This window comes from Zosterops lateralis (assembly GCF_965231275.1).
Source record: "Zosterops lateralis genome assembly, chromosome: W".
NCBI lineage: Eukaryota > Metazoa > Chordata > Aves > Passeriformes > Zosteropidae > Zosterops > Zosterops lateralis.
The window spans coordinates 28,285,429-28,299,165 of record NC_139801.1 but is presented as its reverse complement, the minus strand read 5'-3'; the positions used below and the strand labels follow the sequence as shown (position 1 = coordinate 28,299,165).

General features: G+C 45.1%; 1 protein-coding gene and 1 long non-coding RNA gene across 3 annotated transcripts in view; one reads left to right on the top strand and one right to left on the bottom strand.

Moving 5' to 3' along the window:
- Nucleotides 1–5,267, bottom strand: part of LOC310922296 (transcription factor BTF3-like) — a 19,550-nt gene extending 14,283 nt beyond the window's left edge. Inside the window, exons 1-2 of one of the 2 annotated variants that reach the window (XM_083882750.1) lie at nt 5,217–5,267; nt 4,574–4,642 (exon numbers count right to left, since the gene is read on the bottom strand). In XM_083882750.1, coding sequence (XP_083738876.1) covers nt 4,574–4,642 — 69 coding nt within the window. In that variant the 5' untranslated portion in view covers nt 5,217–5,267. Of the gene's footprint in view, nt 1–4,573; nt 4,643–4,984; nt 5,116–5,216 lie in introns of those variants that run through there. The other variant, XM_083882749.1, reaches the window with a different exon arrangement.
- On the top strand, nt 5,191–13,737 carry LOC310922297. Its single transcript, XR_014592387.1, has 3 exons — nt 5,191–5,296; nt 9,158–9,220; nt 13,212–13,737. It is a non-coding gene; the product is annotated as an uncharacterized lncRNA (long non-coding RNA).

Sequence of the window (13,737 nt, the reverse complement as noted above, 5' to 3'; positions counted from 1 at the left end):
CCAGGAGGATCTGTTCCATGATATTGCTGGCCACCAGATAGGTGAGACTGATGGGCCTGTAATTCTGTCTTTCTCATTTTCCTTTCTTAAAAACATGGGTTATATTTCCCCTTTTGCAGTCAGTGGGAACTTCATTGGCCTGCCACAACTTCTCAAATATTATGAATAGTGGCTTAGCTGCTTCCTCTGCCAGGTCCCTCAGGACCCGTGGATGCATCTCATCAGGTCACAGGGATTTGTGCACCCTCAGGTTCCTTAAATGGTCTCAAACCTGGTCTTTTCCTAGAGTGGGTGATTCTTCATTCTCCCAATCCCTCCATTCACCTGCTACAACTCAGGTGGTATGCTGGTGAAAACTGAAGCAAAAAAGTCATTGAGTACTTCAGCCTTCTCCATGTCCTGGGTAACCAGGTCTCCCATATCCTTCCAGAAAGGGAACACATTTTCCCTAGTCTTCCTTTTATCACTGATGTACCTATAGAAGATTTTCTTGTTACCCTTCACATCCCTGGCCAGATTTAATTCTATCAGTGCTTTAGCTTTCCCAGCCTGATCTCTGGCTTCTCAGACAATCTCTCTGTATTCCTTCCAGGCTACCTGTCCCTGCTTATACCCTCTGTGGGCTTCCTTTTTCTGTTTGAGCTTGTCCAGGACCTCCTTGTTCATCCACACAGGCCTCCTGGCATTTTTGCCTGACTTCCTCTTTGTTGGAATGCATTGCTCCTGAGTTTGGAGGAGGTGATCCTTGAATATCAACCAGCTTTCTTGGGCCCCTCTTCCCTCCAGGGCCCTATCCCATGGCACTCTACCAAAGCAGATTTTTGAACTGACCAAAGTCTGCTCTCCTGAAGCCCAGGGCAGTGAGATTGCTGTGTGCACGCCTTGCTGCCCCAAGGATCTCAAACTCCACCATTTCATGGTCAGGGCAGCCCAGGCTGCCCTTGAGCTTCACATTCCCCACCAGCCCCTCCTTGTTGTTGAGAATAAGGTCCAGCATAGCCCCTCTCCTCATTGGCTCCTCTAACACTTGGAGAAGGAAGTAATCAACCCATTCCAGGAACCTCCTGGATTGCTTGTGATCTGCTGTGTTGTCCCTCCAACAGGTATCAGGGTGGTTGAAGTCTCTCATGGGGACCAGGGCTTCTGAATGTGAGGCTGCTCCTATCTGTCTGCAGAGGGCCTCACCCACTCAGTTCCTGATCAGGTGGCCTGCAGCAGATTCCCACTATAATGTCACCTGTCCCTGCCCTCCCTTTATACCTGACCCATAAACTCTGCCAGCTCCTCATGCATCCCCAGGTGGAGCTCCATGCACTCCAGCTGCTCATTGACATAAAGGGCAACACCACCTCCTTGTCTCCCCTGCCTATCCTTCCTAAAGGGCCTGTGTCCTATTCAAACACTCATCACAGGAGACTCCCACCATGTCTCTGTGTTGCCAATAAGATCATAGCCCTGCAGGCATGTGTGCATCCTGTTTATTGCCCATGCTGCATGTGTTTGCATAGAGGCATTAAAGTTGGGCCCCTGATGAAGCTGATTTACTGTCTGGAATTCCTCAGTGCTGCTCTTCAGATGCTCTCCTGCTGACCTGTGATCCCTCTCCAGGTTTTGGGCATCTCTCCCTGGCCCTGGCATCTAACTAGTAGGAATGGGATAGACTAAGTTTCCCCTCTCTCAGCAGTTTTGGTTTAAAGCCCTCTTCACCAGCTTGGCAAGCCTATGACTGAAGATGATCTTCCCCTTCTCTGACAGATGGACCCATCAGCCCCTAGCAGACCAGGTTTCTCAAACCAAGTCCTATAGTCTAAGTAGCCAAACCCCCAGCTGTGGCACCAGTACTGTAACCATTTGTTGATTTGCCAAATTTGACTAACACTTTCAAACTCCTTCCTTTTGATCAGGAAGACTGATGAAAAAACTACCTGCACTCCAGAGTCCCTTACCACTGCTCTCATTGTCTTATTTTAGAACAGCTTGTATTCTAAATATTGTGTGCACATTTCTCAGGTATAAAAAACATAAAATTGCTAACAAATTCTTGCCTTAAAACGGAAACTGTAATTAACATCTTTGCTAGCATACAACTATACTCAACATACTTTTTTATTTCTAGATTATAAGTAATCACAAAGCTACATAAATTCAGAGTTTAAAATAAAATAAAAAAGGTCTTCCAAGCATGTTATTCTACAATAAGAGTATGAGAAATACAGAAACTCTAGCTTTGTTCTAAAAAGCAAAAAAACAGCCATGGGCATCTTAAAGATTTGTGATGAGAATTTGGAGTATAGCCCTCTAGTCTATTATGAAAATGATACCCAAGATATCTACTGTAAGATCTACTTACTTCAAATCTTAATCATAGAATATCCTGAGCTGGAAGTGACCCACAAGGATCATAGAGTCCAACTCTTGACTCTGCACAAGACAGCCCCAAGATTCACACCATGTGCCTGAGCGCATTGTCCAAACACTTCTTGAACTCAGACGGGCTTGGGGCTGTGATCACTGCCCTGGAGAGCCTGTTCCAGTGCCCAACCACCCTCTGGGTGAAAAACCTTTTCCTAATATCCAACCTAAACCTCCCCTGACACAGCTTCATGCCATTCCCTCGGGTCCTATCACTGGTCACCAGAGAGAAGAGATCAGTGTCTGCCCCTTCACTTCCTCTCATGAGGAAGTTGTAGACTGCAACTACAGTTGTAGACTGAGGTCTCCCCTCAGTCTCCTCTTCTCCAGTCTGAACAAGCCAAGTGACCTCAGCTACTCCTCATATGGCTTCCCCTCTAGACCCTTTACCATCTTTGTAGCCCTCCTTTGGATGCTAATAACTTTATATCTTTCTGTGGTGGTGCATCCTCCCCTTTTTCCAGACTGCACTGCGATCTGAGAAACGCTTGTTAGGCCTTGGCCTTGACAAACAGCACCTGGGCTCAGCTCTTCTTGAGCTTATCAGAAACACTGTCTGCTCCCAGGAACTGCTCCTGTCTAATGAGCTCCTGTTTTCTTTATGAACAGCCTTGGAAACTTTTCCTTGCCTGAATGGCATAATATCTCCGTTCTCACACTTTCAAAGAAAGTGCCAATACAAACTGTGGCCAGGATGAAACACTGTTATGACTAAAGCCCACTCTCTAGTGACCCTATAAACAGAACTCCAAAATGAGACCCTTTGAGCTCTTCTGGACTGTAGTAGGCTGTGACCAGCAACCTCCCTCTGAGTGGGGCCTCTCAGAGCCAGCAAACTCTCATGTTTGCTGTACTCAGAGGAATGCTGAACAATGACAGTCCTGGGACAATACTCCCACTCCTGGAGGCCTGACCCTTCACCTGCTGGGGAGATGCAAAGCCATCTGAAATGAATATTTCACTTACCCTTGAGGGAAATTTTTCACAGGTAACTTGCACTTGACTCTTTTATGTCTGTGTGCATACATGTGCACATATGCTATAGGAAATCTGGGAGAAATGCTGCTTTCTTAGATGTTTAAGTACCTTAGATATCTAAGTAGGTTAGGCCTGTAAATAAGGTTAAGTACTAAGTTATAAGCTAAGTTAAATGCTGCTAAGTGTTTTTTTGCTAAGTTGCTAAGTTTAACTTTGAAGTTATAATTTAGGTTAAATGCTGCTAAGTGTTATACCTCTGTTAAGTTGTTATGGTTAAGGTATAAGTGTTGTTCCTCTGTTAAATTCTTAGGTTTAAGTTAAGTTAAAGTACTGTTAAGTTTGAATGCTGTTAAGCTTTTAGGCCATATTCCTTTTTATCCTTGCCCTCACTATCCTTCTGTCATGCACACACATCCCCCTCCTCAGATAGTTCTCAGTTCATTTCTGTTTAGATTGCCTGGATTTTGTTTGGTTTTGTTGTTGCTTGTTTTCCTTGGTGTGCCTTAACTGTCTAGGAAGTAGTAGAGTGAATCTTGCCAACAAACTTTGTCATGCTGTTGCTTAATATTAAATCTGTTTTTTACCGATACCCTTGCTGCTGATTTTTTAAGCAATCTCAAACAGTTGTTCATAACACTTTCTTATATTGTGGTGCCCAAAACTGCGTACAGTAGTTGAGATGAGGCTGCACCAGTGCAGAGCAGAGCAGGACAATCACCTCCCTTGACTGGCTGGCAGTACTGTGCCTGATGCACCCCAGGACAGGGTTGTCCCTCTTGGCTGCCAAGGCACTGCTGACTCATATCCAACTTACCATTGACCAGGACCCTGAGGTCCCTTTCTGCAGTGCTGCTCTACGTTTCATTCCCTAGTTTGTACATACATCCAGGGTTGCCCCATCCCAGATGTCTTTTAATATAGCCTATATAAGAATATAGGCTACAAGTCAGCTGTAATATAACAAATCCAAACCAAAAAGGCTGGGGGTTCAACTCCTACATTCTGCTTCTACTCAACTGACTAGAGATTACTGCAGCAGTGCAGCTTCCCCAAAGGACAGTTCAGCCAAGGCAGGAGTCTTAAAGGCTGCTCCCCACCCGAGTTTTCAGGATCCCACATCAGAGGCCCAGTGTATGGACCGTGATACACAATCCTGAAGGCAGGGATAGGAGACAATTCCTACCTTGCCACCAATGCGCACTTGGGCCTGGAGCTTGGCAAGCTTTTCTTGGTTCATGATCGTTTCTTTCATCTGTGGAAGCAACAAGAGCACCCATGCAAAACAGGTCAGGAAGCACTCGGCGGCCCAGGCCACAACCTGGGCCCGGCAGTAAGGTAGGTGGGCACAAGGAGCTCCGCAGCTACCCCTCACTACACTCGCACACCCGACTGGAAGACGTCCAAGCCCTAACGGGGCGGGGGGCGGGAGGGGGCGGTCGGTCTGCCACACAGTGCCGCCGAAGCTCAGCTCTCCTGAGGCCCTGCCCGTAACTGCCTTCCCTTGCCTTGCCCCAACCACAGCAGCCCACTAACCCGCAGCCCTTGGTCAAGCAACAAATTCCACTCTAGTCCCTCCCCAATGTCTCTTTTGTACCTTCTTTGAGCGGAAGCAGCGGTGCCAGAGCGGGGGGAGATGAGGGTTGTGGGAGCGGGATGAGGACCGAGCAGAACAAGCGAGATGGCGGCCGGAAGGGAGGCTAGACACGCCGCTCTATCCCTGCATAAGCCAGGAGAGTGCGCCTAATGCGGCAGTGAAATCTGGAGAGGCGGAGCCGCCACTGCGGGAGGAGTTAGAGGTATGAGATGGAGAATGGAGGTTATCCTACTTGTAGGGAGCGATGGACTCCAGTAAGCGTGCTGTGCTGAACAAAGTAAATTTATTTGTGTGGCTGAATTGAGGTGCAAGGTAAAGTCCACGCCTCTTCCCCGCCGCCCCCCCCTCCCCCCTTCTCTTCCCCCTCTTCCCCTCTCCCTTCGGGCGTGTTCGTTTCTGTTGGCGATCTTGGGTGTGTGTGGCCTATCTCCCTTCCCTCCCTGCTTCCCCCACCTTCTCTTGCTTGCAGCCTCACCTGGCCGTTTTTGGTTTTTTTTTTCCATGAATGTATCTGTGAAATGTGGGGTTGTGTTTCGCGTCAGGTTAAAAAGGTGGCCTGTGCAGTTGTTGTGAAATGTGTGAAACAAGGCCATGAAACAGTTATAAAATGAGTTTTAATAAACAAACAGAAAAAGCATGGAAAGAGGCTTTTTGGACAAATATTTTGCATGAATAATGTGAGTTTTAATATTTTCACAATATAAGTTTTAAGGGTTTTTTAGGCCTTTAGCATGTAGGATAGAAGAATGTAGAAGTATTATTATTTGCTTTGAAACAAAATTATTATAAGCTTTGAGCTGCTTTAAGAGGTATTGAACTATAGCTTTAGAATATATAAAAGGAGTGGTAATCACCTAAATAAAAGAAGGAAGTGAGCTTATCCTAAGCTAAAAAATTGAGGATCCTGGAAGGGAAAACTGGACCCCATCATCACAGATGCATGATCCTGGTAAGGGAAGCTAGACATCACCCTCACTGATTTACAGCCCTGGAAAGAGAAGCTGGGTCTCACCATCACTGACGCATGATTCTGGAAAGGGAAACTGGACACCACCATCACTAATTTACAACCTTGGGGTATAGAAATTCGACGTCACCAATAGAAACTGATCACAATGGGGTATAGAAATCAGACTTCACAAATAGAAACTAGGAGGAAACCACAAAAAATCCTGCTGAAGAGTGCTTATGAAGATGCTCAATAAACACCAGCAAAAATCAGCAGCCGATGTGCAGCTGGAGGGGAAACCCCCACTGTACCCAGCACGCTGCTTTGCTCATATTTTATCATTTGAATTAATGAATTAATAAATTGATTGTTGCTTGATATATTGGCTGAGTCAAGCTCTTATTCTTTACATATCTGTCCTTGGTTTGGCTTTTTCTTTTCCCTGGAAGATATTTAAATGTATTTTCTCTCTTGGTGATGTAATTCAAACCTTGTCTTGGTATCCATGATTTTTCTTTTAGATCCAGTTCTTCATGAGCTGCTCCAGTGTGGGTCCCCCATAGGGTCACAAGTCCTACTAGCAAACCTGCTCCAGTGTGGGGGTCCTCCTCTCCACAGGTCCACAGATCCTGCCAGGAGCCCGCTCCAGCATGGGCTTCCCATGGGGTCAAAACCTTCAAGTGCATCCACCTACTTAAGCCTGGGGTCTTCCACAGGCTGCAGGTGGATCTCTGCTTCCCCAGGGACCTCCATGGGCTGCAGGGAGATAGCTGCTTCACCATAGTCTTCACCACGCACTGCAGGGGAATCTCAGCTCTGGTGCCTGGAGCACCTCCTCCCCCTCCTCTACTGACTGGTGCCTACAGGGTTGTTGCTCCCGCATATTCTCAGTCCTCTCTTCTCTGGCTGCAATTGCTTTTGCGCAATAACTTCTTTCCTTTCTTAAATATGTTGTCCCAGAGGTGCTACTACTATCTCTGATTGGCTTGGCCTTGGCCAGTGGTGGGTCTGTCTTGGAGTCAGCTGGCATTGGCTCTGCCATACATGGAGGAAGCTTCTAGCAGCTTCTCACAGAAGCCACCCCTGTAGCCCCTCTGCTACCAAAACCTGGCCTTGCAAACCCCATACAATTCTTCAGATTCACAGCCTGACATCAATATAAAAGAAAGATTTCAGAATTACAAGGCAAATTGATGATTACAAACATACAAAATGTTTAAATAGACTGAAATACTGAAACGAAAATGAATCACAGAAAGATTATTCCAAGATAAAAGTTGTAGAAAGTGCAGTTCCAGCTGTCAGCCTAGGATTCACTGGCTTAGAGGTATAATATCATATTCCCTCATGGGAGGTTTTGAAGACAAATTATGCTGAAAACCACATCACTGAGTTGTATCAGGAATCAACTGAAGCAATTAAAGAACTACAGTTTAAGGGAAGCTATAAGATTTGGTTACATTTCCTGGAACAAACAGCAGACCTTCCAAAAGCAAACTGCATCAGAGAAAAAGCATTTTAGAATGTTACAATAGTATTGCCTTCTTTTCTCCAGTCCTTTTTGTGTAATTGCATCATAGGAAACATAAACCTAAAACTGTTTTTACTTGTATCTGAAGAACAACTGGTGAGAAATGAAACAGATCTGAAGCCTGTAGTACTGAAACAGTGTGAGCTCAGCAAGCATCCTTTCAGTTCTGAAAAAGGATGAAACTTAGGATCTTAATCCTCAAAGACTATACACTTTTGAAGCAAAGTTCATTAGCTGCACAGAAGCATCATAGAAATGGAAAAGGACCATTAAAATGGTCAGTCATGAAAATTGTCTCCTAAATTATGTGAAAGGCAGAATGGCAAAAATTGCTGTTAAAGTGCCAGTGGAAAATCTCTCCCGAAAGACATGTCCAGTGCTGTGTAAGTAATAATATGGTATGTTGAGAAGAAGTGTTAAGTTAGTATCATATTCAGGAAACAAATCACAGATCATGAACATAAGTGGTTGGGCTAAGTGGGAGTAATATTTGTCCTGATTGCCAATTATCACAAAGAGCACATATTCAATGTATTTTCAAGCAATGAAGGAAATCTCCCCAATAATCAGTCTCTTTAGGGAATGTTTGTTCAGAAGAATGCTGTATTCAACAATCAAGAAAGCAGAAGTATATGGCACATCAATGAGGCACCACAGGAAATAATAATGTTCTCATTCCTAATGTAGATGCTCCAGGACGTTATGGGAAAACTGCTATTTTTTTTTTAATATGAATAGATGTTATTAATCTACTGAAGGAAAATATCAGCATTAGGGGGTCTAGGAACAAAGGTGTTGTGAGAGATATGAATAAAAAAAAATCTCTCAAAGTTGAGACATAAGACTCACTAAAGAACTCAACTTTTGAAGAGATACTAAATATATAAACATTGAATGGGAGCGCAGAAAGAAGAAATTTAAGTACGGTGCTATTTTCATCTCATATATTAGTGTTGTACTATGTAGTGATGAGTTCTATGGAGTAATAGACTTTGGTGTCTAGGAAGATAGAGTTCCTCAGTAAATAGTTTCCTTTTTTTACCATGCCTGTAGCACTTAAACTCAGCAACCCAAAATACCTGGGCTTCAAGCCACATCACAAGCCTTTCATGAGCTATGGGATGTCTCTATAACACCCCACAGAGGCCAATTAGAGAATAGTAATAGAAATGCTGCATGAAGCATCCCCTGACTTCTTTACCAAATACTTCTGGGTAGATGTTAATCAGGTTGGTAAAGGCTTGCCTAGAAAAACTTTAATGTTAGTCTCTCAGGGTAGAAAGCAACAATTAAGATCTTGCTAGAGAATAGATAAAAGTAAAATGTCATGGTATTCCTTACTGTCTATATGTGAAAAAGATGGTATCTTATATTAATGCACAGATGACAGGAACAAGCAAATAGATTATTCCTGTAAGACATCCTATACCCAGAATTCAAGAAAACTTGATTGTTTAAGCCATGATCACAGAAATGTTTTGACTACTGCTCAGTTGCATGTCAAAAAAGTTTTTTAGATGTGACCCCAAACAATAATAGTCCTACCCAAGGATGGCACATTTACAGCCCAGGATGAACCAGGACTAATTTTGCCACACTTTCAGATGTGTACCTTTCAACATGCTGCCTTTGAATAATGTCTTGGCAGCTGCAAGTGTGAAATTCATTCTGGATTTTGCCTTTGACTTTCTAGGCCTCCTGATCCAGTTTGGTGTTCGATGGGTGTCACAGTACAGCTGGTCTGTAACTGAACAAGGTAAATCTGACCATAACAAATCCAATTCGGCTAACCTGGCTCATTCTAGAAAAGAGGTAGAACAAGCCCCTGGATGAACAATGAACTCAAACAGAGACCTCAGCCAACCCTGTTCAAGCTTAGATACAGACACACCACTGGCCAGAGATCTAGGCAGAGAGATCCCGACCAATCAGCTATCTAAACCCAGGAGATTCAAACCCTCTATAAAAAAACCAACCATATTAAACTCATGGCTGTTTGTTGAGGATGCTCAGTGAGTTTGTGTCATCTCTGTCTTCAACCAATGACCTCTTGATGTAATAGATGAGAGGTAAATTATGAGTGCAGGTGGCCAGAGGTGGGAAGGCTGGATGGGAGTGAGGGTTTTCCTCTTTCTGCAGCACCTAGCAATTAATTCTGCTCAAGCCCTGTCAGGAACCTGCCACCCCCTTAGTTTTAGATGAAAAATCAATCTCCTCTATCTTTTATCACAGTATAGCTTATCCCCAAAGATTTATAAGTGAACAAAGAGCATAGCTGCCAATCTTCACTGCATTTATGAATGAGTTCATACTCCTTCAGGGCTTATTTGCTTTGCTACAGAATTAAATTGAAAATTTCTGAAATATCTGAGACATTAGTTATGGGATCTCCCTCCTAATTTGCCAGAGCTTGCCTACAACAAATAATTTGGGTTTATGGAGAATGTTAGAAAGGTTTTCAACAGCTAGCGGAGACATGAAATCAAATGTAACCTAAACAAACATTTGTTCATGTGATGAAGACCCTGCTGTATTCGCTACAAGGGCCAATGCTTCATTTTGAAAATCAAAGATCCCTCCACTAGCATTGTGAATAGACACTATCTTAAAAGAGTAGAAATAATAAGTTAAAATAAAAACTGGAAAAGCAAATGTAGGTATCTTGTGCTCTTCTGGAGGATTATTTAGAAATGGCTTTTGCTGCAATCACAGATGCCTGGGAACACTTACAGCCTGAGGTGAACAAAGTCAGAGAGAAGGATGGCAAGGATTGTCAGCAATACAGAATTACTTCCATGCTAATCTAGTGATTCTCAAGCAGAATGCTTCATCTTGAAAAAGAGCTGACCTAGCAAGGTGTGATAAAATCTATGAAATCATGAATAGCAGAAAGAGTTAACAACAGTTGTTCATTGCCTCCACCCTTCCTCCCCTCCAGCATCCTCCTTCTTCTCCCCCCTCCTCCCCACAGGACTAGGTGCTCTCCCTCCTGTTCCGCATCCATTAATGTCTGGGGGTCGAAGTGAGGAGAAAGAAAGGGGAACAGACTTCCAGGCATGGTGGCACAGCCCCTCCATATACTTCCCCCAACCCCACAAAAAAGCAAAAGACAAAAAATGAGGGGAGAAGAGAGAAATTTTTAAAAGAAGCAAAAATATCCCAAAATAAAATCCAAAACATCCGCTGCCTCTGAGCAGGTGGCAAGAGTGCTTTTGCATTGTGGCAGCAGCAACTGGCAGTTCTCTGTGGAGCAGTGCAGGTACCTGGTGGCAGCTAGGAACACACCTGCTTGCTTGCCACACCAGCCTCTGCCAATGCGCTCTCTTGCCATCATGCCATGACCCTGAACTTGGAGATATATGAAGTGTCAATGCTGCCTGGGGAGACCGATGAGGAGGATGACAAGGAGCCACAGTCCCACCACCCTTGCCACCACTCCTACACTGAGCATGAGGAGGAGGAAGAAGACAAAGAGGGTGTGGGTGACCTCCATGACAACACCCTGCTACTACAGTCGCATGTGTGTGGTGGCAGTGGGGTGGGTGACAGATCATGGCTCCCTTTCAGGATAGCCCACAGAAGGCAGCAGTAGCAGAGTGCACAGGGGTGGCAAGAACAGTGGTGAAGCCACCCTACTCCCTATATCGCTCTCATCACCATGGCCATCCTGCAAAGCCCTGAGAAGTGGCTGACACTGAACAAGATCTGCAAATTTATCGTCAGGCACTTCCCCTACTACTGGGAGAAGTTCCCTGCATGTCAGAACAGCATCCACCACGATCTCCCTCAGTGACTACTTTGTCAAGATTCCTCAGGATCCCAGCAACCCTGGCAAGGGCAACTACTGCATGCTGGACCCCAAGTCCGTCAACATCTGACAACAGGAGCTTCCTGTGCTGCCAAAAGTGCTTCAAGCAATAGCAGCTCTTGGTGCCTGTCGTGGTTTGAAAGCAAAACAAGTGAGAGGCTCCAGGTCAGAAATACAATTTAATAAGAAGAAAGGTAAAAAGGTAAAATAAAATAAAATAAATGCAATATTTCAAAAGACCACTGACAGAATCAGAATACAACCTGAGCAGGGTGGTGGAAGCAGTCCAGATGAGGTGGTCTTCCTGAAGCGGTGATCCTGTAGAAAGGTCTGGTAGCTCTGGTCCTCTGGGAATCCAGTAGATAAGGGTTGCTTGTACTGTCCCAAATCCCAGATTATATCTAGGTGAGAATGCTTGGCTCCTCCCCCTGGGCGGAGCATCTCACAATGGGATGATGAGTTGGGAAGTGGGTCCTTGATGGCCCATTAAACAGAGATAACTCCTGGAGGGAGTTACCTATGAGTCATGCAGCAAGGCATTGATGGGCCATTAGCAGAAGATAGCCCAAAGGAAGGGGGCCTGGGAAGAACCCTTCCCCCCCTGGTTCCAACAGCTCATGAGGATGGTGATAGAATAAATACTTTGTGTACATCCTACACTACAACCCTGGACAGCACTCAAGCTGCTTCTGCAAACCATGAACCCTGCTGCTGCCTTCTTTATGCAGTCCCTGCCCCAGCCCTCGCAGCAGCCATCCTGCATCTACAGACCCTACTGCTGTGGCTATGGCCTCCAGCTTCAGCCCTACCACCCTCAGTCCACCTTCTTTGCCTTCCACCACTCCTCCCTGCCAGGCCACCAGCCCCTCACTACCCCCAGCAGTGTCCCTGGATCAGCACTGCCTGCCGTCACTGCTCTGCTGGGCCCCTTGCTGCCAGCAGTGGAACTGGCACAGGCACCTTTCTGCAACATGCACCTGCTGGGCCTTGTGCTGGCGGCCTCACTGCATGCTGCCAAGCCTGGCACTGGCATGGTGCTGACCCACTTGCCTTTCTCCATCAAGAGCATCATTGTGAGGAGGCCTCGCCCCGGCACAGACAGGAGCTGTGCCTCACAGTCGGACACACTGGGGAGCGCCGGCAGTGGCCTGTCCCCAACCACTGCCCTCTCTGCTTTTCCCTGGCTTCATGTCCCAGATCTCTAGCTGTTAAGAATTTAGGAGTTTTTCTGAACATTGGAGCTGGGCTATCTCGTTTCTTTGCCTCTCAGATGCCTGACAGATGCCATAAGCAGTGGAGATGAGGGGTTTTTGCAGTGGGGCTCAGCCAACAGTCTGCCCAGGACCTATAGTTATGCAATGCCAGATCAAGACGCTGCATGGACAGATGGTCATGCTGTTGGAAAGTTGCTTGTTACTCCTTTAAAAAACAAGCAAGAAACAAAACCAACCAAAAAACACTTATGTCTCTAAACCGTTAAAGTTAAGAGATTCTCAGGTTTAGGTGCTTAATAACAGTGATGTACAGAAAAAAAAATGCTTGATGGAACCACCACATCAATTCATTTTATCACATTTGTCTCATGTACTTTTGTCTTGGGATGATTTTATGATGATGCTTTATTTCCTAATCAGCTGCTTTATGCCCAGAAAATGAGTGCTGTAGCTTTAAGATGGACCCAGGGAGTGGGGAGGGGGGAGCTTTGGGATCCTGCGTGGACTCTGTTCAAGCTCTTTTTCTCCAGGTGCTCCGGACAGCCTGGACTGGGATGCCACATTGTTCCTTTTGTTGGATTGGGGGTTTTTTGCTAGCGCAAAGCAAAAAGTTTATTCCCTTCCCTTAGCCTGGAGGCTGTACTGGGAATCCTCGCAGTGATTTGTTTCTTTTTCCCTTGAACCGTTTCAGCTTGGCTTTTTTTTTTTCTTTTTGGCCTGTCCAGGGAGCCGACGGGACTGCCCCAAACCCGAGACCTCAGAGGAGCTGAACTGACACAAGAAAGGACACTAAAACCCACCAGCTTCGGCTGCTGCAAGAAGACCTGTGCCAGAAATCCAACAAGTTCCCAGCTGCCGTGAACTCTTTTCTCCTCCCATCCCCATAGACAAAGAAGGGCAGTCGCCATCTTTGCCTCTCAGCCACGAGGTGAGGTGGGGTGTAAGGTTCATAGTTTTTTCTCTCTTTTGTTCCCTTTCTTATGTCTGTGCCTTGTGGGCACCCTTATTATTTTTTGTTACTAAACAGTTTAATTTTTTTCACTTTCATCCCCTGGTATCCATTTCTCTCATTGGCAGAACAAATGAAAGTTATTGAAGCCCTCTCTCTTTACAGAAAAATACTAATTTTAGAGCATTTTTCTCCTAGAATTTGTCTCCACACTGAGACAACTTTATAAAAGTTTAACGTGTTTATACAGAAGAAAGTCAATATTATAATTTCTTATTTTAACCTTTGTATTGTATTATAAT